The 26360-nt window shown below is 46.5% G+C and overlaps 1 protein-coding gene and 1 long non-coding RNA gene across 5 annotated transcripts in view; one reads left to right on the top strand and one right to left on the bottom strand.

Moving 5' to 3' along the window:
* Positions 1-26360, top strand: part of Wwox (WW domain containing oxidoreductase) — an 861609-nt gene that overhangs the window by 255654 nt on the left and 579595 nt on the right. For all 4 annotated transcript variants that reach the window (XM_078032705.1, XM_078032706.1, XM_040279962.2 and 1 more), the window contains exon 8: positions 908-1172. In XM_078032705.1, the coding sequence (XP_077888831.1) occupies positions 908-1172 (265 nt within the window). The remainder of the gene's footprint in view (positions 1-907; positions 1173-26360) is intronic.
* LOC144370908 (uncharacterized) lies at positions 22815-24213 on the bottom strand. Its single transcript, XR_013430995.1, has 3 exons — positions 23977-24213; positions 23565-23675; positions 22815-23372 (listed from the first exon to the last, which is right to left on the bottom strand). It is a non-coding gene; the product is annotated as an uncharacterized LOC144370908 (long non-coding RNA).

A 26360-nucleotide genomic window follows, 5' to 3' on the forward strand; every position in this document is an offset into this window, starting at 1 on the left:
ATGATTCTGTATTTTTCACTCTGCTGTTTCCTGCGGTATCCTCGTCCTTTCTTATTACCCAGGGCCCAGAGTTAATTTAATGAAGCAAAATATGAGTCGTCCTTAAACAAAGATGAGAACATCTAGAAATTCCTTTTGTTATGATCCAATTTTTTTAAAGCAGTTACTACTTTGTTATTTTTTTTTTCTTAAAGAAAGGAAGAAAGGAACGGAACCCAGCAGCTGGTGTTTAACGACTCCGTCAGACCCAATTATAAAACATCAACTAGTTACTTTGATTTGTGCGCATCCATGCCATGGGTATACTTAAAAACATCACGCTCTGCCAGAACTCGTTTTGGCTTTGTTTACATTTATCTTTTAAACGTAGAAGACTATCGATGGCACCTTACCAAGGTTACAGCCCCTTTATAATCATTAATTTTTAATCTGGAAGAGAGTCTTGGAGGCAGCACGCCTTGTCTGTATTTTCTCGATGCTCAATAAAAAATACATACAGGACTCCAGCTTTGGCTGAAATAATCCAGGACAGCCCAACAAAGGTTAGGCGAGTGGTGCCTTTCTTTCCAAAAGCAGCAGCCCTTGATTTAAGATGCTTCCTCATTTAATTTAATTTAATTATCCTTGAACTTCCTGTGGAAGGTTTTGAAAAATACCTGGGAAGGGTTGTGGGGAGCTGGGCGGGTTGACCGCTGTTACAAGCACAGGCTGATCTAGGTGTCTTTGGAAGAGGGTGACTTGCTTTGTGATGTACCAGATCTCTGTTTTGAAGGGACATGATTTGATGTACGCAGGACTGAGTTTGCAGTAGTCCATGCAGCATCTCCTTAGATTTCTACATAAAAAGTTACAACTAGACAAAAAGCTACAGCTTGGTTGCTTTGTGTCCTATCTCCTCTTTTTTCAGATTTACGGACATCAACGATTCCTCCGGGAAGCTTGACTTCAGCCGCCTGTCCCCATCACAGGGCGAGTACTGGGCCATGCTGGCCTACAACAGATCCAAACTGTGCAACATCCTCTTCTCCAACGAGCTGCACCGGCGCCTCTCCCCGCGTGGGGTCACGTCCAACGCGGTGCATCCTGGGAACATGATGTACTCCTCCATCCACCGCCACTGGTGGGTATACACACTGCTGTTCACCTTGGCGAGGCCGTTCACCAAGTCCATGGTAAGTCCACGGTTTCTGGCGCCACCAGCACCTCCAGCGTGCCTTCCCTGGAGATGCCCAGCTGTGCGTATCCTCCCCTCCTCGCCATTTGTCCCCAGGAGAAAGTCTGGTCTTTACCTGGGTCATGTCATGCCTGAGCTGCCAGCAAGGGCTCAGTACAGGTGGCCTCTCTGTGGCAGGATGGAGAGAAGTGGTTTCTCAAGGTTGTGCTGAAGGTCTTGATGGTTTATTTTGTTTGGATGTGATTTCTGTGATTTCTGTTTTGACTCAAAAAACTTCGAACACCTATTGTGTTGGGCATTGCACTTGAGAACTGTGTTTCATGTTAGAAGGTGAAAAATGGGGATTTGTGATGTGCAGTGGTTCAGGTCTATATTCCCAGCTACTAGAGAGGCAGTGGAGGAGGATCCCAGGTTCAAGGCCAGGCTGGGCAACTTAGTGAGACCCTGTCTCAAAATGGGAAAATGCAAAAGGGGCTGGGGATGTAGCTCAGTGTGTGGTGCTTTGTCTAGCATACATGAGACCCTGGGCTCAAGCCCCTGTGTGTGTGTGTGTGTGTCTCTCTCTCTCTCTCTCTCTCACACACACACACACACACACACACACACACACATACATAGAGGTTTGTGACTATTGGATTGGTAGCAGTGTGATCCCTTTGTGTTCACTGAGAAGCTGTATCAGATGTTCTAAATTCTTTGAATGGAGAAGTTGATGTACCCTCTCCTGGAGAGGCTTCATGGCTGGAGTGTACTCTAGTCTTTACATCCCCACACGTGTGAATCTTCTTAGATAAATCACATCACCTTGATAAGATGTGGAAGTGTTCACAAGAGGAAATGTGAAGTTTTTACATTTTTGATGGTTGTTTATCAACCATGTCTAGGAACTTCTTCCATGAACGCATTTTAAAGGGAAATAATTCGAACGAAGAAAATATACTGTACACAATGTATTTGGGAGACTACTTTTCTAATCTCCAGACATTTAAGAATATTTCCTATTAATAAACGCTAGTGTTTCCATTACCCAAACATAACATCTACACCACAGAAATTCCCTGTTCTCCAAACATGTTTGGCCTTCGGAAGTATGTCAAACCATCATCTTCCAGTTTATCTCAGCCTCTGAGTGTGGTCTGCCTCCTCCTGAGGCCGCTCACACCTGCTGTCCTTACCCTTCATGTTTGTGGGTGACTCTAAGAACTACCCCATGAATCTCAGGAATTATTTAGGAGACAGGAAGTAAGAGACAGGAAGTAATAGTACCCATGCATGCCAGGCAAGGGCTCCACAGTGAGGCATACCCAGTCCTCAAATAGATCTCAAGACAGACAAATGCAGTTAAAGTGTTGAATATTTAATGTGCAGAGTTGAGGGAGGGGACGAGGCGAGTGGCTCTCCTGGTCAGTGGGTGGGTGGGTGGGTGTGGGGATTATATCTGAAAAGTAAATGCGTGAAACCCTTTGCACCTGGATCACAGGGCTGGGACCTTCCCCCACCATGGTCCTGTAGGGCTCTCGCCCCCCCAAGGCTTTCCTTGACCAAAGTGAGGTCTCGTGCTGTTAGGAATGTGGGTCTCCAGTGGATGTCAGTGCCCCTCACAGCTGCGGATGGATTGTTAGAGTGTGGGGGAGAGAAGAGAGAGACATGCTCCTGCTTTTCCGTTGTCCTCTAGCTTCAAGACCAACAGGTGTCCACGGCCAGTCCTCGATCGTCATTGGTAATCATTGTGTCTTGAGTCTTTTCACTGGATGTGTTCCTTGGTGGGAGCTCAGGAACTTACTTCTGTGACAACAAAGAGTTTTGGTTTTGTAGCCTCTTCCAGAATGTTCCTAATCAGAGGATGTGACAAGAAAGATGTGGAGGGGGCTCTGTGTATGGAATTTGATGGAGTGATGCAACTAGCTCACTTGCTGTGAATTCCAGAGCGTGAAGAGTGGTCAACAAAAAGGGCAGAAACTGTTATTCTGTGACTTGAGCCCAGGGCTCAGGGCCCTGGAGAGGGGCAGGGGGAAAAGACACGTTCTCATGCAGTCATGCTGGTCGGTATCTGTGTTTCTGGGGGTGGGTTGGTCATTATCTAATATTGAATGTGAACTGTGCCTGGCAAAGTTGGGGGTGATCGTTGGTTTCTTGGATCTGCCAGGAAGGTTTCTGTGACATGCTAGCAAGTCACCTGGAGCAGGCATCCACATGGCCTGATGAGTGTTTGGGTTTGTGGTCAGTGTGGTCAGGATGTAAGCCAAGTGGGAAACCAGTGTGGAGTTAAACTGAGGCAGGAGCCTTGCCACGTGGGCCAGGAAGAGCACCGAGTGGGGAAGGTCATGTTCCGTGAGCGCCACTCCCTGGTGCCTGGCCTCTGTGGCTGTCCTTCACCTCCCTGGCCAGTGTGCAGAGGCCTCTTCTGCCCGATACCCTGACCCATCTTGACCCCAGTCACAGAAGCACAGAGACTACTTGTGAGCAGGTTTCAGTGACCAGAGCAAGGCAAGGCTGGGGCCTGAGAGGAAGACCCCATAGAGCATCCTGGGTAAGAGGTAAATGGAGTAGCCGCCAGACCCTGGGTGAGAACCGTGTTGAACATGCACAGATAACCAGCCCTTGGGAAGGGCTAGAGGAGAGTCGTGATCTCGTGCAAACCCACATTCTGTGTCAGTTGCCAGGGGAGCGGTGTACCTAGAAAGGCGGCGGTAAGCAGCGCCCTGTGCCTGGAAAGGGGTTTGACGTGGCCTCCCAGTGGTGGCAAGAGAAGGAAGTGTCCCTCGGACAGCTCTCCTGTTAGTGACCCTAAAGTCAAGACCTGGCTCTTGCCTCTGGGAATGGGGACAGCCTGGACAGTCACTTCAGGTTCAAGCCTGCCTCCTCATAACCAAAAGGGTGATGCGTGCCATCGTGACCATCAGCCATGATGGACATAACATCTGTAAGAGTGGACGTAGAATTTCTGTAGAGACTGTAATCTGACTAGCAAACATGATAGCCACTGGCCACATGTGGATATTGAGGCTAATATAACTGAGGAACTGAATTTTTAATCTGACTGCACTTCAATTAATGTAAATGGTCATGAGGGCCCAGTGGCTTCCATATTGGAGATCAGAGATCAGTGATATGCCTGCCACAGTGCCTATTGCAAGTGGAACTTCTCATTGTGTTGGATGTAATTAGTTTCTTTGAGCAATGTCTTGGTCTAGAATATTCTCCAAAGTGCAATTGCTGATAACAGGACAAGAGTCAGGAGGCTAAAGGACCAGGCATAGAGGGAGCTGGAGGGCTCTGTTCTTGGGCCTTTGCGATGGAGGGAGGGAGGGAGGGAGTTACTCATGAGGCAGGAAAGGCATGTGCATGGAGGGAGCTTGGTTGCTTGCTCTCCAACCTGCACATCTGGTCTCCCAGGAATACAGTGTTGTGGACATTCCATGAGTAATTGGTAGAACAGCATCTTTAATATTCCACGAATGGAGTGCCTTAGATAAGCATAAAGATTAGAAAGTTGCAGGATGTGAAGCTGAGTTTAGATTCTCATTAAAATCCTCCCTAATAATATATTTATATTTTTAGGTGCTTGGAGGTATTTTTGAGCCTTTGAAGTTCCAGTTTATAAAGAGGTGGGAGGAGGTGGGGCTTGGACTTATTTCTCAAACTCTGAGCCAGCCCCTTCTCCTTCATAGACATCTAGGACTCGGTATCTTCCAGAGTGGCATCAGCTTGAGCGTAGACCTGGGGTTGGTCAGTTTCACTGGCAGGAAAAACTAGACTGATTCCGAGTCACCTGCACGCACTCTCCAATGTGTGTGGCTTGGCCTTCTTTCAGTCACAATAAGGTATTTGCTCCTTGGGCGATGGATGCACCTCTGCCATTTTAATGGGAACAGATTTTTGGACATAGACCACACAGGTGCAGCCCATGTCCTCCCCACCTGGGGCTGGACTCCTGAACACAGAGGACGCTGCATGGCATGGATGTAATCTCCCCTTCACCAGATGTCTGGCGCTGGGTGTTGTGCTTTCTGGCGTCTTCTGCATGTCACCTAGAAAAAAGTCTTTTTTCTCTACACCAAACTTGCTGGAGTACACACTCCATTGTGTGAGGTTGAGCAGAGAAGAAATACAACCTAGCCTTGGGCTGGAGCCCTGGCTTTGCCTATCCACGATAGCCTCTTCTGCAACCATTAAACAGCAGTATTCTAATATCAGCATCCCTTTTTTATTTGCTCTGACTTGCTGTGACTGTGGTGATTTTAGTTACAGTAATTAGGTCACCCTTCATGGAGTCAGGCTATTTTAAGTGCCTCTTTAAGGAATATTGTTGCAGATCAGTAATTTTACAATTGGATGTTCTTGTGCAACTTTATTAAATGTAATCTGTCTTTTAAATGTTGCCCTTTTACAGTTATACATTTCTAATTGTTGCTGTAAATGCATTATCACTTTGAAATTAATTAATTTTTCCATTTTGGCCGCCTGCAGTATAATAATCACTAATGAGAAACTCATAGGGATTAATTCTTAGCACAGCGACCCCTACTGGTAAAGCCACATCTCTGCGCCCTCTGACATCCAGAGGACCAAGGCAGTGTAGGGGGTGGGTGCTGAGGAGGAAATGCTTATTTACCCTCCCTCCAACTTATAATAAAATTAAAATAATGAGTCAAAATAGAAATAGGATTATTTTAAGCATGGTTCCAAAACAAGATGCAAAATTCGTCAAATAACTGTTCCTGAAGCATCTTAAAGGAAACTAAACTTGGATGAGAGCTTTCTCATAGTGAAGTCACATCATGTGTGCACTATATGTTTTCCTCTCTGTCTCTCTAGCCCCTTTTATGCAATGAAAATACTCTAAAATTATATATATATATATGTTAATGTGCATTTTATCTTAATATGTATATTGCACTTTTACAGAGATATTTCTCTATGGATTTTAATTCACAAAACTTGACTAGTATTATCAGATGACATGAGAGATTTTCAGGGGCAAGTTTGACCATTTCAGTTGTTGCCCTAAGTGTGGACTTTGGAATCCTACTGTTCTTCCAGCTTGGCGGTTTAGGCCACATAGCAGGATGCTTGACCAACAACACCTCCCTTCTCAGCTGCTGCTTAACAGTGTTCCTCGGCGTTAGAATTATCATCTTTACTTTACGTGTGCATAGAGAGCTTACCCAGCTCATGAAAATGGCGTTTCCCTTCCCACCTTCGCCTCTACCCTGGGTCCATTTACTGCTGTCACATGCACCACGCTGCTGTGCTGTATATATTTCCTGGTGCAGCCACGGTTCCTTTTTAACACATTCAACAGACAGCACCTTCACGAAGCTACCCCGCCCCTTTCTCCACATAAGCATTCATTTCTTGTCAACAATTTCTTGGGCAGAGGTCCCAGGTCCAGGCCAGCCCTTGGCCGACTGGAAGCTGAGAGGCATCACGTGCTTCTTAGGGTGTTCTGTGCAACCAAATATTTGTGTTGGCAGGTAACAGTAGAAAGACCATCACGTGTTAGGGTAGCAAGAGCTTAGCAGATGTTTTAGGGAACTGCATTTTCGAATCATTTTACATTTTAAAAAAATGGAGAGTTTGTAGAACTTGTAAAATGATTGGCTGTCGTTTCCCATGGCCGTGTAAAGCCGGCCATTGTGTGAGCTTTAACAGATGTGCAGCTCCCCTGCTAATGGACAGGCCTGCAGAGCTGGTCCTGTTGCAGAGTTATAAATTATAACTGGAAACAGCACTGGATGCCATTCTCTTAACCTTCGGGAAGCCAGGCTGGGAAATTCTGCCCTTGAATAACCCACAGCAGTGTGATTTATCAATGTGCAACTGAAAACATAATGAATGAGATAATAGATGTTGATTTGTTCTTTAAATTAGTATTTTAGAAAAATACTTCTCTCCTCACCCCCTTTAAATACCTGTGGCACCTGTGCTGTAGGGACCATCAAGGATGAAGCCCCTAGTCAACTCTTAGCGAATCAACTATGGATGAGGTGCAGAGAGGGAGCAGGGGCTGGCTGATGTTGGGAGAAGGAAACACGATTTACAACGTGGAAACTCACTAATCTGCATGTTTTGAGGCTCCTGAATGAGGGTGGAATGGTCAGGTTACCGTGACCTGTCAGCCAGTCCAGGTGTGTCAAAACAGCAGACTCCTGGGTCCCGTGGTGACTCGGCCACACGTGAACTTTTCTATGCTGGCCCCCACAGTGGGCACCTCTTCTCCCCTCCAAGGCCACCTTCCCACAGCCTCACACCTTCTCCTGATTTTTCAGGACTATCATCAGGAGTGGTTTTATTAGTTTTCCTCAGTTCTATCCTGAGCTTTAAGTACTTGTTATACTATTTGCTCTGTCCAGAGGCCGATGGGTAGGATAGGTTGCAAAAGAGCAAAGGATTTGGAACCTTAGGCCTGTGTCTAAAACTCAGCCCCTCCCTTCCTTTATAGTTTGTAATTTTGAAATGACTTATCCTTTCTGAGGTTAATTTTCTATATCAGTTAAGATGCTTTGGGTCATGAGTTATAACATCTACTTAAAGGTGATTAGAATAATAAAGGTTGGGTTTTCTGTTTGTGTTTTGTTGTTACTGTTTTCACATATCTAGAAGCCCTGAGGTGTGTCGGGGCACTCTGTGGGCAGCTCCTTTATGAGTGCCTTGGTTTTCTCCTCATGCTTACAAGATTGCAGCAGCACCTGTCATTTCATCCTACATGACCAGATCTGAAGGCAAGACGGTGGGAACAGGTGCCTCCTTGCCTGTTGCCCAGCTTTATCAAGAAGCTCATTCTGTCTGAGAACTCCTCCCAAGGTGACTTTACCTCAGCTCCTCCTGGCCAGGACTAAGTCACCTGTTCCTGTCCCAGGTGCAGGGAAGGCCAGGAAAGGTATACCTGGCAGGTGTGAGCCCCTAGGGGAGACTCGAGCTCAGACGGCAAGGAGGGAGGATGGGCAGTGGCTTTTGGACAGGCTCTGCTGAATAGCCATGCACACAGTTAGCTCCCGTGTGGAATGGGAGTGCCTTCCAGGTTGGGGTGGCGCGTGAGCAAGTCAGAGGTGAACAGAAGCCACCTGGCCCTCCTGGGCCCATCTGGGGACCAGCTTCACCTGAAGCCAGCCACCTGCTGTTCCTCCCTGGGGGCTTTCACACTTGCTCTTGAGTCTGGGACACCCTCCTGCCCCACCCTAAGGCTTTCCTCATCCCCAGACTCCACCCAACATCACACCTCACAGGGGCAGTTAGGTCTCAGATTTGTCAAGGCCCTGCAGGACTGTGCAGCGAAAACCAGTGCCTGGAGTCCTGTGGCCTGAGGGTGCTGTGTGCTCCCTGAGCAGCGTTGAACGGGGCTGCAATTTTAAGTCACTTCTGTGGTTTTGTACTTGTTGTCTATCTCCCCCTTACTGGCAGGTGGCCTTCTTATCTCCACACTACTGTGTCCCAGCTCCTTACAGTAAATGAATGAATGAAAGATAATTAGATGCTTAATAATCGATGGTCATTCCTGCGATGCTGGTCCTTAAAACTGGGATGTTAGAGCTTCCTGAAGGAAAATGAAATGAAAAGAAAATGGCATCCAGAACATGCTAGATGCTCAATAAAAACCAGCTGGTCTTGCCTTTGGCTTTAGTGTTTAGAGCTGGCCACGTGCCCAATAGACAGTCAGTAAGATCTTAATCATCATCATCTCTGTTATTCTTCATCTCTACTAAGGCATGATTGACAGAACTCGTACCTGTTGCAGTGCGCTGTGGAGTTTTGATATAGTACACACATTGTGAAACAGTTACCCCAGCTGAGCTAATTGACATTCATCACACCACATGGTTTTCACTTTCTTATTGGGAGAACGTTTAAGATCTACTCTCGGAGCAGATTCCAACCATGTGATGTGTTACTGCCAACTGCATTCACCGTCCTGTACAATGGGTCTCTGGAAGTCATTCTCTGTTGCTGACATTGGGACCCTTTGACCAACATTCCCCCTCCCTTCTCTCTGCTTCTGCGCATCCAGCACCACCTTTTGGGCTGCAGACATGAGTGAGGTCCCCAGTGTCTGTCCTCCTGCACCTGGCCTCCCTGCAGGGCCATGGCTACTGCCTGGCCTGCTGCATCTCTCAGGATTGCTCAGGGTTGCCTGTGCTCCTCCCAGGGGGGCAGAGTGTCACAGAAGGTGCTGTCCTCCCTGGAGTGTCATGCCTAAGAACCCCACGTGTGCACCGTGCAGCTTCTGAGGGCAGGGGCCGGAATGGCTGTCCTGCTGCCAGCGAGACCCTCCTGGCTTCCTGAGTGCCCGCCAGCGGCAGCCCTCAGCTTGGAGGGGGGAGGCTGGTCCCTTTCTTGTCAAAGACAAAGGACCGTCCTCGAGAGGCGAGAGGCGAGAGGCAGCGGTGCCCGATCCCTGGAGACTTTCTGCTGGGCTCTGTGGTGTTTCGAGTCTGGCTCAGCCTTTCTTGCTTCATGAGCACCCAGGAGGTGACCAAGCACAACCGGCTGGCCTTAATATGGGTGACGAATTATTTAATGAACATTTAACCAAGATTTGAAATTCTGCGCTCTTTTCTTCTGTGGGCCGCTGGCATTGCGGCTCTGAGCTGCTCCTCACAGCTCTCTGCAGCTCTTTAGAGAAGGAGTGTGTGTGTGTGTGTGTGTGTGTGTGTGTGTGTGTGTGTGTGTGTGTTTAAAGCTGGTGTTGCCTTCTTTGATCCTCCCCCTTTCAGTTTCCTTTTCTCCAATTTCATATTTCTTTCCAACAGCATTTGGCCTCGGTGCAGTTTAGATCTTGGAGGCCAGCATGACTAAACAGATGCCAGGAGTTTGTGCTGGTTTTCTGGAACATTCCTTCTGTGAGCATTGATTTCTGTGTCACTCACCAGACACGTTGATTCTCCCCCGACGGGGTGTAAGGTCATGTTTTTCTAGCCAACACGAAGTCTCAAGCCCGGAGCTCTGGGTTGGTTGGAACAGGATTCCCCTGCCTGCCCCTTACTGCACCAAGATAAAGGAGTGCCCTGCAGGGAACTGAGGACGTGTTTCCAGGAGGCTGAGGCCAGCTCTGTGCTGGGGGTGGTGGTGGTCACGTCCTCTCAACTAGAGGAAGGTCAGAGTGTGCTCTGATTAAACAACTGTGTGTCTCCGAGCAAGTCCCCCAGCCTCTCAGGCTTCATTTTCTTATTTGCAAAATGAGTCAGTTAACCAAGATTAGTGACCTGTCGGTTTATAAAAATACTTTAATTTGCAAGGAAGTAAGAAAGACTAACACAGCCCTGTCGTGCCCACTGAGTGAAAAGCAGGCTCACACCCTCGTACCTTTCCCCTGACTGCAGGGAAGAGCTGGAATTGGGACTCCAGGGAGTGTAGGCAGGACACCACTGGTGGGCGAAGCAGTCTTCCTCAGCCCTGTGTCACTGGAGGGAAAACCCATCACAGCACTGTTGCTTTCTGTGGGAAATGGTGGCCTTACACTTGGGAATGACTGGCACACAAATCACCCTGGTACCTGTCTGCATTGTTTGCATCCCAGGTGCCAAACCCTTACTGACCCTCAGGGCACAGGCGTTGAGAGGCGATCTCCTGAGCACACATACACCAGAGCGGCAGCGGGAAGGGAGCACAGTGATCTGGTGTCAGAATTGTTTTGTCTCACAGCAATTATTTCAGCCAGTGGCACCTTTAAAGATAAGACAGCTTATCTACATTCAGGGAGGATTGGGACATTAGTGACCAAGTGGGGAAATGCTGAAGCAGGGCTCCACCCCGATAAATTCATGTGTGCACCACAAAAAGTTTGACCTTATGTCTTTTTGATGTGCATCTATGTGTTTGTACACCTGTCAGTCCGTCAGTCCTTCCATCCATCCATCTGTCTGTCCATCCATCCATCCATCCATCCATCCATCCATCCATCCATCCATCCATCCAACCTACAAATGCTTCTGATCATCTGGCGCATGCTTAGAATGCTGTTAGGTGCACAACACTGAGCAGGGTCCATGATCTCGCCAAGACCATGTGCTGGGAGAGGAGCAGTAGCATGGAAATGAGGGAGGGAACCTCTTGGGCTACAGACTGGAGGTACCTTTAATTAATTAACTTGAGGATTTGTTTTTTTTACTAGTTCATTTTCAAGGAAGAAATTATCAGCTTCCGGTGGAAAACACAGCAAGCCAGGGAGTAGTCCGTCGTGTTTGGCAGAGCCTCCCTTGATTTGTGGGCAAATGCAGCAGCAGAGTCAAATGAGAGGTTTTCTGTACGTGGACTAGTAACTCACTTTATTCTCTTGTTTTGGACCTGCCGAGAGGCTGAGGGTAAAGTAGAAATGCAGATGGCCTGGGTGTCTTCGTCCTGCTCAGTATGATGAAAAGATGTCGGGAAGGATCATCCGTAAACCTGGTTAGAAAATGCTCAGTTTGCTGTGCGAGGGTCCCCAGGTGGGTACAGCATGGCTGAGGCCAGGTAGCAGAGAGCACTTTGTCACCCATAAAGCACTTTCAGACCTCAGAGGGCTGTGATCTGCAGTGAGGGCCCTGGAGTGGGGAGTTCTGACCTCGGTGCTTCGTCTTCCCTGCGCCCAGTCCCTGCCCAGGTGGGCAATAGCTGACCTGACGGCACAGCAGGTGAGGCTCAGAGCCGAACCCGGGGTGGCAGCCAGGCAAGAGTCTCCTCGAGGCCCAGCTCCCTGTGGCCCAGTAGATTTGGGACTTTGGCTCCCCACTGGGTTTGTGCCTCTTAGGCCTCGGCAACATGGCAGCTGGCCCATGAAAGCCGGAAGCCAGGAGCCAGGAAGGGAAGAGCGTGCATGGGAGGTGGAAGTCACAGTCCTCTGTAACCTAACCACCAAGGTGACATCCCACTGCTGCTACCCTGCCCTCATTTTACCGGGTCCGATGGGTGTCTCTGTGTTCTTCAGATCTGCCTTCTCTCCGGGCTGAGAGGTGTGGAAAGCACCTTTTTTCCCTTTATGTATTTATGCATTTCTGCCTCATGATGGGAGCTAAGATTTAGTCCTTTAATAAGAAAGCTTATGAAGAGAATAAAGAAGCATGTGGATCATTTCCTAAAGTCAAGTATTTGTTTTCATGCTGCTTTGGTAGAGGGGCCCCGCGTTAATAGATGGCCGGCATTTTCTAAAGAAACTTCTATTGCCGAGATTGGAGTTGAGTTCTAAAAATTGACCAGAAACCCTGAACTTCTTTTGTTTTGAGCCGTAAAATTAGATAAGGCTCGCCATCATTCCAAAGCCGGCATAGCATACTATTCTGCTCATTCAAACGATGTGTAATCTGTAGGATTTGTGGTGGTGGTTGTTTTGGGGTTTGCTTTTTGAAAATAGAAACCTTTATTTTTCTTGTCTTCGGAAAATATGGTAGACATTGATTTTAAGTAGGAAAGTTTGGGTTTCATGTCATAAAATCAGCCCTGTTAAAACATATAATAAAATATTTAGCAATATTTAAATTTCCCCTGTGAAATATCACACTCTTTCACTGAGCTTGGCGTTTCGCTTCTTCACATCCCACCTTGTGTGGAATCCACACCACTTTAAACAGTCCATTCTTGAGTTTCATATGATGGCCTCTTTAATCATTTACATTTGAAAAAAAAAAGAAAGTGAAATATTCTTTAAGAAGCCAAAGTAATCCATGAGAATATATGGTGTTTGTTCAGCTGGATATCTTATTTATTTGAAGTCCTGAAAGAAATCTCTTCTGACTGCTCAAAAAAGGGAAGGATAAACAGTAAGAGTGTCCAAGTAATCTGAGCTAGAAAGTTCCTTCTTTCAGAGAAAAGTTATAAAAAGTATATTTGTTAGATCCAAAAAAAATACTGTACATCAACTACTGAGACCTGCATGTTTTCTTAGTATTCTCACTCCTTAGAAGAAAAAGGAAAAAAAAAAAAAAAACCCTGTAAAATCTGGGGGATTTTGATATTGTTGATATTTTAATATTCCTAGGCAGGTGAACACAGTGTCTTTTTCTTAGGATTCAGTCTCTTCTGCTGGCTTTTTTGTGTGTAAAGTGTCATTGTCACTTTGTTGATCCTCTACAACCACAAGTAATGGAATCAGCATGGCTGAAAACTCAACAGTAACCCTGAGCAAATTTTCTATAAGGAAGGCATTAAGAAGACGTTTAAAAGAAAATAAATACAATATATTTCAAAAAAAATAGATTTTGGAGTCTACCCAGTAGTGAAAATAATATAGCTGTCTTCTCGTTTCTGTTCTTTCCATTCCAAGCATGTGGAAGATTTCTGAAGGCTGGAAAGGAGGGTAACCCTGGTCTCCGCTATCCTGAATCTGGAGGGGTCTTTCTGTGGTGCAGACTGCTCCTGGCTGCCCTTGGGCTTGTGTGTGGTATCTTCCGGTAGCACTTTGTCTCATTGCCAGGCAAAAGGCTCTGTTGGGCCCATAGCTGACCCCAGGGTGAGGACCTTTTTTGACTTAAAGCCAAACATTTTTTAAAAGTTGATAAATGAAACCTGGAGATGCCTGGCCCTGGAGATGCCCCAGGATGGACGGTAAGGGGAACATTTGAAATGTGTTTGGCACAGCCTGGGGGACACCCTGAATCTCCCTGAGTGTAGGTTGTGTGGTTCCAGAGGCCGGGGGACACCCAGCAGTGACAGCAGTGAGGCCACGTTTATTAGTAGGGACGGTGCCGGGCCTGCTCGTGGGGACGTTCCGGTGTCAGCCCACTGGTCAGGACTAGGAGGGGAGCCGAGCTCAGTGTGGAGAAGGGCCACCTGTGGGCTTGGAGAGGAGGGGGCCAGGTGCCAGAGGAATGCCAGCGCTTCCTTCTGGTGTCCCTGCCCTCACGGCAAGCCACCCTAGCTCTCCAGCCCACGGATTTTCTTTTTCTCCAGACAAAGGAGAAAAGAGCTGCCACGTCTTTGGGTCTTTGGGGGTTGAGGCACAGTCCTTACCCTGTGGCAAGTTTTGAACTCAAGAAAAACTCATCTCCTTCATCCCCCGCCAATTACTGTGAATGTTTCTAAAATCTGACTGTCAAGGCATAGAGAACAGCTGAAGCAAGGACAGTATCTGTCACGTGATCCCGGATGAGATGCAGCTGGGCCCCTGCAGGTGCAAAACACCCTCTAACCCTGAGCTCCCAGGATACCCCGAGGAACTGCCATAATCCCCTCTATGATAAACACATGAGAACATGACGTATTTCTGGACCTTAAAATTCGACTTGGTCCATTTCCAGGCCATATTCATTCTTATGCGCTCCCTGCCCACTTTCTTCAGCTTCTAGTGACTCTCAAACACTTATTCACCCTGTGCTCTGCTTGTCCTTCCTTTAAGTTGCCTTAGATCCTGTTTTTGGAAGCAGGTCAAGTCTGAATTAATAAAGTGATTTAGGTTAAGTACAGGCGTATCCCTCCGAATCTCTTAACACCATACCAAAGTAACTTTCTCATGGTGTGTGCTTTTGGACATATTTCTATATCATCCATACTCAACAAGAGATTATGGAACACCTTTTGAATAAGTGAATATTCTAATAAAACCATTCCTATTTTCAGAATTTTAGAAAGCTCTTAAAAACTTGTTTCCTTCATGTTTCACAAATGCCAGATACTGATCGCTCTCTAGTGACATGCCAGAGCCCAGACTTGATTAGAATCTTCTAGTCAAAGACCTGTATGTCTGTGTGCGTGTGTTCACGCAACACAGTTCCTCAGGACTCTGGCAAATGCATAGGTATCCCTCCTTTGGTCTTTTCTTTTTTCTTTCTCTACTATTCCTTTTCCCCTGCATCCATGATTGTTTCTCAGTGAACTATGTTTTCAATGTATCTTCATGAAATTTTATTTTTCATTCAGTTCACTTAAGCTGGTTTATAAAGATCACCTAGCAATGACAATGCAGGTGGCTGTTTGTAGACAGTAAGTATCAATTAATGGAACTTCTTTTTTTAAAGTTGTGTCCTAGAGATGGCACCTGTGCTTAGGAAATCTGTCTAGGGTAGGAAGAGTCAAGCCAGCCATTTCAGCCTTGCCATTTTGCTCCTAAAGATTTTTTTAACTATATATTTATGAATAAAACATTTTAATCAGAACTGTATCAACACTGATCAATTTTTCTGTTGGTGGTTTGATGCAGGGTGAATTCCATTAGGACAATTAAATACATAATCCAGTTTTTAAATAGTACAAAGACAGTTAAGCTCTTTTCTTTTAATTGAAATCCCATTCTGCACCATTTCTCTTTCCATTTGTATCACGCAGTGGAGATTTAGTTCATTTCTGTTTTGTACCTGGCAACATTTGTAACTGTTTCTATTGTGAGTTTTGTGTCCATTATTTTTCATCAAGTTCACACTTTTAGATCACAAATCTACATTTTACCAAGTTTTCATGACCGTAATTTCAACCCTAAAGATGTTTTTAATTCGATAATGGGTCTCTTTACTTCTTAGCTAATGCCTAAGAAATCCCTGAGCATGTCCATTCTAGGATTCTGGAGTTCCCCATTTACCCAGGATTGGCTCCGAGCATGTCGCCACTTAATTCTTCCCCCAACTTCCAGGGTCTTAGATGACTTTGGAAGTGGTATCCTTTCTCTGCTGTGGCTAGGGCACATGATAATGACAGACCAGGACATCCTGTGTTGCTCTGGAAGGCTGTCTTTCAAACTGACCACTTCTGAGGTTTGCTTATGCTGGAACCCAATGTATATGTACTCACGCATGTTTGTATGTCAAAGTCTGAGACAAATGTTCTGTGGAGCCGTACTCTTCTTCACCATGACAGTATCCTCTATTGTTTTTTTTCTTGGTTGTTTTTCATTCTTGCTGACTGTGACCCAAGTCTCAATGCACCTCTGGTTTCACTGCACAAGGCACCATGGTCGGTCCATCGAGGGTGGCTGCTCTAGAGCTGCTTGATCTGCCACCATCTGAGAACCTGTGTGCCAGGTGCTGTCCTGAGGGCAAAGACAGCCAAGCACATTCCTCGTCCCATGGGAGCTCACAGAGGGAGCTGAGTGGCAGTGGATGAGGCGGGAACAAGGATGGTCACATGAAGTTGCAGAATGGCAGTGACATCTCTACTGAGACTTGAAGAACATGTTGGAGGTGAACACGTACAGCCAGTAAAAGAGGATTTAGGTGCACTTTGCCCCAGTGATAGGATGGGGACTAGGACTAGGGATAAAGCTCAAGGGGCACTAACTCCAGTGATCAAGGGGATCAGTATTTTTAAAAATAAAAATGAATGCAAAAAAATCACGATGAACAAAATTTCAAATTTGATCAAAGATAGAATCCGTATTATAGGAAGGGCTCAAGTAATGCACATGAATTTGAGGCTCAAGGTGGATAAAAAGGACCACCCAAAGACATTGCAGAGGATTCTGGACCTAGCATTGTATATTGAAGTCAATGATGATGATGATGATGAAGAGGATGAGGGTGGGGTAAAGCAGTTCCTGTATGCCAGGGCTTGTGCTGTGCACCTGTGCACGTCTCACCTGAGTTCTTTGGGAGTGTTGTTCTGTTATTATCAAGGAAGCTTGGAGGCAATGAAGAACTTGCCCAAGGCCACAAACTCAAGGCAGTGGAGGCGAATTCAAGCCTCTTCCTGTTGACTGGAGCACCCAGCTCTAAATTCCTCCACCCAAAGCCTCTGCTGGCTCAGGCTGTGTTGGGCCTCTGAGAAGAAGGTGAGTGGGGAAGAGGAATGTGGAGGTGACCGGAAATGCTCCAAGTCTGCACCTAGACAGTATCGAAGGTCCAGAGGCAGGAGACAAGATACAGACGTTGTAGAAGCTTTTAAAGTGTGGACTGACTAGGGAAGATAAATGGGTAGGAGTACACATAGGATATGTAAATTTTGGGATGAATTTATTGATATACACATATGTGCATGTGTAGATCAATAAGGAAAATATATGACATTTTAAATATTATTTAGGGCTTAACAAATCATTGTCTTCTGTTTATTAAGTAGTAGCATTACATTTTTGCCTTAGGGATATCTGATGGAGATAGTATGGAATAATATTTTATCATAAAATTTTTTTTCTGATGGGTACATTGTCTATTTCTATAAATAAGTCCTCAAACTGTGACTGTGGCATCTTTGACATATCTCGATGCATCTTTCTATTGATGACACTTAACTAATGATGTAAGACATTCTTAAAAGAGAATATGTAGAATGTCTGTGTCACTTCTATAATGTGTATAAAAATTATCATGCCCACTCATTATTTAAATAGTGGTGGTCTTTAGTGAATACCAACATTAACAGACCATGTTAAAATGATTTCAAATTCATAAGCAAATCCTCAATGCCATAGGATTGTGGAACTATCCAATTAGCGAACTGAAGCTCTTTAGAAGAGTTAGTCTTTGGAGGGAAGAGTTTTGTCCTCTGTGGGATGGCAGAGGCAGCATTTCTTCAAGTGCCACCTGAGTCAGGGCTACTGGAGAGATGGTTTATTTGAAGTGGAAGTGTCTGCAGTGTGTGCCCGTCCTGTGATTTCAACCTGCTGGGCATAGAATAGTGTCTGGTGTGCTCAGGCCAACTGGTGCTTCTGCACTCTTGTTTGTTTGTTGCTGTTGTGCTCATTAATGACCTTTCTGGGGGCCTCTCTCAGGTCTCATGTCACAGCTCTTCCAGATTGGGCTTATCCAGGAGCAGCCAAAGCCCCCCTGCAAATATGCCCTTTTACTACTTGGAGTAAAGAAAGCTCTTTTGTCCAGTCCAGGTTTGCTACTTGTCCTCTTGGTTCCTGGACTATAAGTCTTTGGTGACAGGGCTTCACTAAGGAAGTGTCACTTCAGGGCTCATGTGTATGTCCTGAGCCAGTGAGGTGAATTCTGCCAAAGCTGGTGGGTGGAGATGCACGAACTCTATTTCTTGATTTAATTGTTTTTCTTTTACATGCAAACATATGTATTCCTGTGCTTCAGGCTTTCTTTTGTAAAATCTTAATAGCAGTCATGGAGCCCACAGGAGCACACATGAACATAATCCAGAAGGTAGCAGCTTCTGCTGAACATAAGAACCTCTCTGGTCTTTGTGCTGGAGTCCGTGTCTGCTTGTGTCCAGGGCCTCCCAGATATGATGGAGCATGACCTCACCTGGTCAACCTCCACATACTCTACTTGTTATCCCACCCTTCCCTGTTTATGCCAATCAACTGTTTGTTTTGGGGGCATAGCCCAAAATAAACATTTATTCTCTTATTGCATATTTATAACTTGTGTAGTCATTTTAAATTATTATGCAGCATGTGAAGAATAAACAATGTAAATTTGCTAATTTTAGCATTGATACTAGGGAAACCAATCTGAAATTTAAAAATATATGTGTCTGTATATATTTATACATGTGTACCCGAACCATGTGCATAAAGTCCCACAAGTACCAGTGGATGCCCATAGGTGGCACCAGGCTGCATCTCAATGTGGGTTCGGGGTGGAATTAGCGTGTAGATGTCCAGTGGAGGGGCTGGGGGGATGGCATGATTAGTATGTCCTTATTGGGATTGGGGAGGGAAAAAAAGCAGCCTTCTTTTCCATCAGTTTCTGTTCATGTCATCTCAGCGTTTAATTGACTTCACTTGCATGATCACTTGAAGTTTCCCAGGTTAGCTGCCCTATTCATCATAACCTAGAAGGGTATATAGGTACACTAATGAACCACAGGGTCTGAACGGAGGATAGTAGGTGACTCGGGAAGAGCCGAGCCTCATGTTCCCTGCGTGGCATGATGAACTGAGGCTTCCTTTCACCAGCTCACGTGACCACAGTTGCCTTCACCTTAGAGGTCATTGTGGCCAAGGTCATTAGTTTAGAGTAAGAAACCAAACCCAGAAATCTGAAGAGATGGTTTCAAGTTCATGCTGCAAGACAGCAAGGTAGTGCCCTTTTCTCTAGCCCAAGTGACCTTGAGCTCTTTTCTACTTTAATAGACATGGCATCTAAGCATTGGTGGGTTGTCTGTCCTGCTGAGTGGGAAGGGCTTAGGAGTGGTTGGGCCTCTCAGCTCGGAGCTTCCTTCTTTTCCTGCTGTTCTTCCTCCTCCTCGTCACCAACCATTGAGATCCTGTGTGGCTTCTGCCATTTCACCAATTCATGCTTTTCTTGTGTTTTTCTTGAATGGTGCCTCTGTGGGTCTCTGAGGCGTGTGGATTAAGTGTACGCTGTCAAGCATCGAGGGCTTTTCCTGGGGCAGAATTTACTTTCTGATCTTGCGTACACCATTGCTTATGTTTGCCAACGAATGTTCTTGGAAAACATCTTCTAGTTTCAGCGCAGTTAAGTATTTACAAATAAGAACGGTGACATGTTTGCGTTCCCATTCAGCCTGAAGGCTTGCTTGATGTTGCAAATGAAAAATTGCTTGACTTGGTTTAGAAATCCCAAGAAGTTGTGCGTGACGGGCTCAGGAGGGGCTCTCTCCCCAAAAACCTAGGTCCATGGCTAGGGCCTTCTCAGTTAGTTTCGGATCAGCCCAGGGCCATGTGTAATTAGCTTGTCCTTAATTTGCCTTCTTTGTTAATTAATTAACCCCAAATTTGGGTGCATAACAACTGGATTATTTCTTTAGAGGCCTTAGTTGTTTAGTTCTAGAAGTAACGTTCATCTTGAAAGTCTTTACCTCTCAGTTTCAGTCCATCCAAGACAAAAAAGCCACAACTCTAAACAGAGTCAATAGTGAGGCTCCATGGGAAATGTGCTGGGGATGGGTGGATGGTAGAGCTCAGCGTTGCCTAGGTAGATTTTCAGTATTTCAGGCGTCTGCCTGCCCTTTACGCGTGTTTTCATTGACATACACAGTTGGAAATATAAGAAAGCAACAAAAACTACTTTGCAAGATAGAGAAATACCTAATGGCTTCTTTTTATGTAAATCCAACATAATTTTCTCTTAGAAGAATACTAAATACACACATTGGCTCTCTCTTCCCACTCTGAATTAATTGAGTGTGGTCGCTGCTTTAAGGTGCTCAGCTAGAAACCACCAGTTTGCAGGCTCCGTGCTCACGTGATGTACCCAGAGTTAAACGCAGGGATGCCCGAGTCTGGAGGTGACAGAATATTCATAACATCTGGCCGCAAGCTTCCCAGGAAGTAGCCCCTCAGCAGGCCACATTTCTCTAGTGTTCATAAAACCAGATCCACCCATCAGCTTGCTCTGTGGGTGCTGGGGGGATTTTGCTGATAGTTTTAAAATGAGGACTAGTTTATTAGTAGTATATTGAGGATATTTTTGTCTATACGTTTGGGCATGGTTTTAAACTAAAGCATTTTCAGCAAGAATTAAGCTGAGTCCATAATTTCCCTGGGAGTCACTTTACCGCCTTGACTTTGGTCTCTGCTGGCATTTAGAGCATTCATCATGACTTACATGAATTCTTTCTTTTCATACAGAGAGCTGGGATGAAAATGGGGGTCTACTTATAGCAAAGTGGAATTGGAAATGCATGGGCCAGGTGCAGTGTCAGTCATTACCCAAGGAAGCAAAAGCTGTCCAGGAAATCTGAAGTTCGCCTTTGAGGTCTTCTGTTTGTCCTGAAGAAGCTGGCTAAGGGCGAATGCAAAGAATCCCAAATAGCATTTCCATGCTTTCAGTAGGTTCTGGGTAATCAGCTTGTAATGTGCCTCTGACTGCACAGGACTGGCTTATAAGTCTCATTCACTCCCACACTGAGCTTGAGCCACAGTCACAGATTGAGTCATCCTTAGAACTGTATGGATTCACAATGAGTTCACATGGCTTTTTCATTAAAATTGCATTGAAAACCGCAACCATGTTTTAGAATAGCTCAGTCTGTTTTGTTCTCCTCTGAGCATCCTTTGGATCATTTTTAGAGTTCCCTGGGGAGTACAGAATGGTAGAGAAGAAGCATTTGAGTTGGCAGGCCAAAGGTTCAGGATTTTTTTTTTTTTTTTAATATTGTCATTGCCTTTTCCTTCCCACAGGAACTAGTGTGTTTTGACTTTTTGTTGTACATTTTATCGTGGAGGAAGTTGAAGCTCTGGGTGAGTGGCCTTGGTCACATAGCTGGTAGGTAGAACTGCTGACCTTGTGACTTGATTGCCTGTGCCCTGCCACAGTACCTCCCTGCTTCTCCAAGCACTTCCTCCCAATGCACACCAGGGCTTCCGCGGGCTCTATCCCTGACAGAGGGCTCAGCATGCAGTGGTGGCCTGGCCTTGTGAGCAGACACAACATTATGCTGGAAGGTGCTGGCATGCTCCTCTGGGATCTGGGAGCCTTTGTGGTCAGGAGTTAGAAGGGAGCACATTGTCAGGGTGGGTCCAGTCTTGCCTTTTGGGACCCACGACATAAGTCCTGGAAGGAATCGAGGAATAGAGGTATTCCTGGGCTCCCGTTTCTGGCATTCATGACTTCCTTATCTTTCAGTGTATTCTTTGCCCATTTCTCTCCTTTCCTTCCCAAGTACTCATGCCTCAGGTGCACAGATTTCTTCAGCCCTGACAGAGTAGACCAGAGAACAGCAGCCATCCTACAACTGCTTTTCCTTTTGAGGGACCTCCTCTTGAGAAACTCAGGTTTGCAGTTTGTAAGAAAGAAAATCAGTGTGGCCTACGGCAGATGTGTCCAGTGACCTGCTGTGTCTCTACTTTTGAAGAGTAGACCTGACCTCTTAAGTGTGAGATGTGATAGGTGGTGGACTTATCCAGGTGGCATAGCAAGGCTTGGACCTGTGGTGGGGGGTGGATACCTAAGGAATTCTGCTGACCGTAGATATTAAACGGATGCTTTGTTTCAGCTTTTAACATACTCTATCACTGAGGGAACATCGCTTGCTTCTCACTGTAAGTTTGGACGTGGTTTCCTTGGAGGATGAAGCTCAGGAAATAGGGCCTCTGGTTGGCAAGGGGAATCCAAGTATTGCTGATCGTTTACCCCATCCTTGCCACAGGTAGTTTCTGCTTTAGTAGTGGACGTCCACCCTTGTTGGTGCTTATCAAATCATCCAGTCATTGCTAGAAGCTTGGTGCTATCACATATGTGCAGAATTCCATGTTTGAATTAAAAAAAAAAGAGAATCAAGTGATGCCTGGGTTCATGTTCCAGTATCCATGAAGGCTCACCCTAACTTTCACAAACACTTCTCTTAACGTGAGAGCCCGCCAGCCAAGGTCTGGATTCTCCTGGGTGTGCCATGTTGCACACAGGCCCTCCTGGCTGCCTGCTGTTCTTGTGTGGCTACGTAACCAAACGAGGAGCCAGAGGGAAAGGCTGGACCTAACACAGGGAAGCGCCTGTACACAGAGGGGGCATAGCTGGAGAAAGCAGAGAACTCTGGGTTCCAGAGACCCTTCCTTACCAGCGGTGGTGTGTGGGTGGAACCCCAGATCTCATAGAAGACGTGGAGAAAGCCACACAGGCCCTCCGCAAGGATCCCCACTCGGGTGCATCTAAGCCAGTGGCAGCGCAGCAGCCAGGGCCAGCGGTTGTTTCAGGGCAAAGCTGTTTTCGCCATCACAGCTGCTCACAGTCCAAAACCCCTCAGAGTTCATGCCTCAGTACTTTCAATGTGCCCCATGTAAAAATACACTGAGAGTCGATTGGACATGCCCCATGAATTATCCTGTATTTATTATGGAGGAACCCTCCCTTTCTCCGTCATGCTTTAGAATTATGTGCTGGAGCAGTTTTTAATACTCTATTTATTTTAGGGGAGGAAAATGTTTTTCTTTAACCACAACATTCATGCAATACCAACTGCTGGCAGTTTCCCCGGCATTTAAGGAAATATTGTTGTAAGACTTTTATGTTCCGTACTTCAATCAGCCACAGCCAGCAGTATCCCAATAGAAGGACCCTCAACAGACCGTTTTCAGCATTTTGCTACAATTAAACTCCTCTGGTTTTAGCCCTCGGGCAATTTAGTACCTTTTTACATATGCACATTATGAACTTTTGACCAGGGTCTCGCAGCCATATATTAGAGTGCTGCTCTTGAAAGCAGGCTTAACAAGTTCCTCTGAGTATTGCAGTTGGAGTCAGTAGTGGAAAAGGTAATTTAAGCAACTTGCAGTGAGGCCATTCAGAATCTCAGCGATGATCCTAAATATCTCTCTCTCTCGCTCACTCTCCTTTTATTTTTTTCTTCCTTGTTTCCTCTGGAAGCTGGTAGCAAGAGCTTTCAAAGTCTGTGATTGATCTTTTATTCAGTAGCTAACGAGGGCTGTGATTCTATTAGCGCGCTACAAGGCAAGAGAACAGTGATTTAATGAAGTGTCTAGTGAGCCGGCCATAGATTTATCCTGTTGTCGCTAATTTGCAGTGCCGGGGCGAGCATGAAGGAAACCTGCACTCACACTGCTATTAAGCAGGTATTTCCTTAGTAAATTGTTGTAAGGTCAGGTACAGTTATCTGAGCAAAAGCAATGCCTTACCTCTTCAGTGTCTGCAGATGACAGCCGCCGTGCTGAGCGCTCACTGAAGTGGAACCGGGAGATCAGAGGTCCGTCTGCAAGTCGCCCTTAGCGGAGGAAGGAGCAGATGAACTGCCAAGTAGGAGTAATAGAGTCATAATTGGTGATTAGAACCGGAAAGGTGCAATAACATCTTAATACAAACTGGCGTATGTTATAGTTACTGTCAGTTGTTGTAAACTCGCCCTGCCGCCTGGACTAGTTATGTTTCCCTTGATTAGCTCGAGGAAGGAGGCAGCAGGCACAGGGACAACCACCCCGACGACAGGGACGTGCAAAGCCTGACTGCTTCCCGGGCGGGGTCTTGCCTGGTCCCTGCTGTTCTCCTGGGTCTCCCACACTGGCCTCTGGGACCTTGCCCAGGTAACCTCACCCCACTGCCCCGGGAGGACTCCGTGTCCATTACTGTCCTCTGATCTCCTCTTCTCAGGCACGGTGACATTCATGCACACTGGTTTTGAGGCTCGTTGAACTTTTGTTTTATTTGCTTTTGCTAAGGGGAGGTATCCGCCTCGTGTCAAATCCATATCCTTCTGCAACTCTGTGCTCACAGTAAAAGATTCAGTCTGGCCATGCCAGAAAGAAAACATGAAAGAAAATAAATACACAGTGTGGGGGGGAATTACGCACTGGGGATGGCGTTTTTCCAGCATGTGTGGGGATAGTTCAAGTGCAGCGTGCCTGGTTGGAGGTGCCCTTGCCGTGCACGTCCACTGTGGCCTCCCTGAGAAGAGGCGGTTGAAGGGTTCCTGGATGATGCTTAATGAATCACCAGGCTGCGCAGAACAACAACCCTCAACAGCCAAGGTGTCCTGTGGACAGTTACACAGATGTGGGCATAGTGGGCATTCCCATGCCCAAGTCCCTATCACTCCCTGAACTCACAGGAAAAGCCATCCTGCATTGGCCAGATGTGCTGATGAATATGGGACTGTCATTCATGTTGTCTTGAGAGGATAAGAGTCACCAGGATGCCTGGGAGAGGACAGGGAGAGGAGGTAATGTGTAGGGAGGCATCTTACTGTTCTGGCATGTAGTAGGTTCTCAGTTCATGGTTTGGGGTTCTGTGGCTGCAGGATCATTGGCTGAATGAAGCTTTGTCATTGATGTCTCACCCTTGAGAATTACATGGGTAATTCTCAAGCCTACTTTGCCCCAGTGCTGTGTGTTAGGTGAGTTAAGGTTTATGATCAAGGAAGGGGTTTAAAGGAGTGTTTTATAACGTTGGCAGATGTTCATCTGAAGATTTAAAGGGTGAGTCCCACTTCCCGGTTTGCCAGGGTGGACTGTTGGGCCTCAGGACTGTCACTCAGGCTGGCAGAGCTGTTTCCTCCTCATGGGGCTCTCTCTGTCCTGGAACAAGAATCTCGACTTGTTGGTGTGGAGGCCAGAGGGGTGAGACACCGGCGGTGGCCTGCTGCAGAGTAGGGGAGCTCATCTGAGCGCACCATATTGTGGCAGCGGGTCCACCTGAGAGAGGCCCTGCCCGTCCCATCACAGGGAGACATGGTGTAAATGCTCATCGCTCAGCATGGTGGCCAGGACATCTAGTGGCATATCTGCTGAAGATTTGGAAGAGGGACAGAGACAGACATAAGTGGGACACTTATGAAGGAGAAGGGAGAGGAGAGGGCACTGGAGGGGGCAGGAGGCAGGCGCGGCCTGCTGAGTCCTGCTTGTGTCTCCTGTAGTCCACGCTGAGCACCTTGCCAAAGTGGCTAGGTGGGAGCAACAGTGACAAATGGCTGTCGCGTCCCTAGTGCTGACTGTGTCCTCGTCTCATTTAATCTTAGTGTAGTTCCTCAAGGCCCCCGCCTTCTGATGACACGCTGCCCCGTGGGGGCCATGTCAGAGCCCAGCAGGACTCTCACCTGTGTCTGTCAGTCCTGCCTTTCAATCTGTGAACACAGGAGCGCCCCTTGTTTGTGATCTGCCCCTATCCTCCTGTCCTTTCTGGAGAGGCCCAGCTTCTCATCTCTGTGAGGGTCCCCATTCTTTCTCCTCTTTGGAGACATGGACTGTGTTCTGCTCTGCTCTCCATTCAACTCCTGTTGGACCCTCAAGGAAAATCGGCAAAAGGAGGAGTGGAGTTGCAGAACTTCCGTTTCTCAAGTGGGCGAGCAGTCCAGGTGACGCACGCGGACCCACCATCTCATAGTTGAACATGTTTATGGGAATGTGTTCGCATCTCCACCTGCACACCCTGTTATGGTAATAAGTGCCCACACGAACGTGCCTTGGTGTGTGAATCAGTGTTCTTCCCTTCATTTTCCTGGTGTATAATACCCACCATCAGGGGGCACTAGCAGTGTGATCAATGTATGTTTTTAAGGTGTTTATTATGTTTCATGGATTTTTTTTTTCCTTTCTGAAGAACTGATCTTTTTAATCGGAGTTGCATTCACATGGACTTTTTTGGTTTTAAATTAATAGAAGCTCGGACACCAGGCACAAGATGTCACATGTTATTGGATTCCATTTGTAAACAAAATCCAGCCCAGGCTAGTCCCAGGAATATGGTGCAGGGGGTGTTTGCGGGGGGCCGTAGGGGAGGGGAGCGGAAAAACTCAGGCTAGTGGGCCCTGAGTTTCCTTGGGGTAGATGAAAATGTTCTGGAACTGGGCGGACTCAGTAGTCACACAACAGGGTGAGCCACTGAAGGATGCACTGTAAAGTGGTTAATTTTTATGTTTCGTGGATTGCACCTGAATACAGAACAGCCCACGTGGGGAGGGGTGCTCTGACACATGGGACATG

The sequence above is a fragment of the Ictidomys tridecemlineatus genome, chromosome 15 (genome assembly GCF_052094955.1).
Source record: "Ictidomys tridecemlineatus isolate mIctTri1 chromosome 15, mIctTri1.hap1, whole genome shotgun sequence".
NCBI classification, from domain to species: domain Eukaryota; kingdom Metazoa; phylum Chordata; class Mammalia; order Rodentia; family Sciuridae; genus Ictidomys; species Ictidomys tridecemlineatus.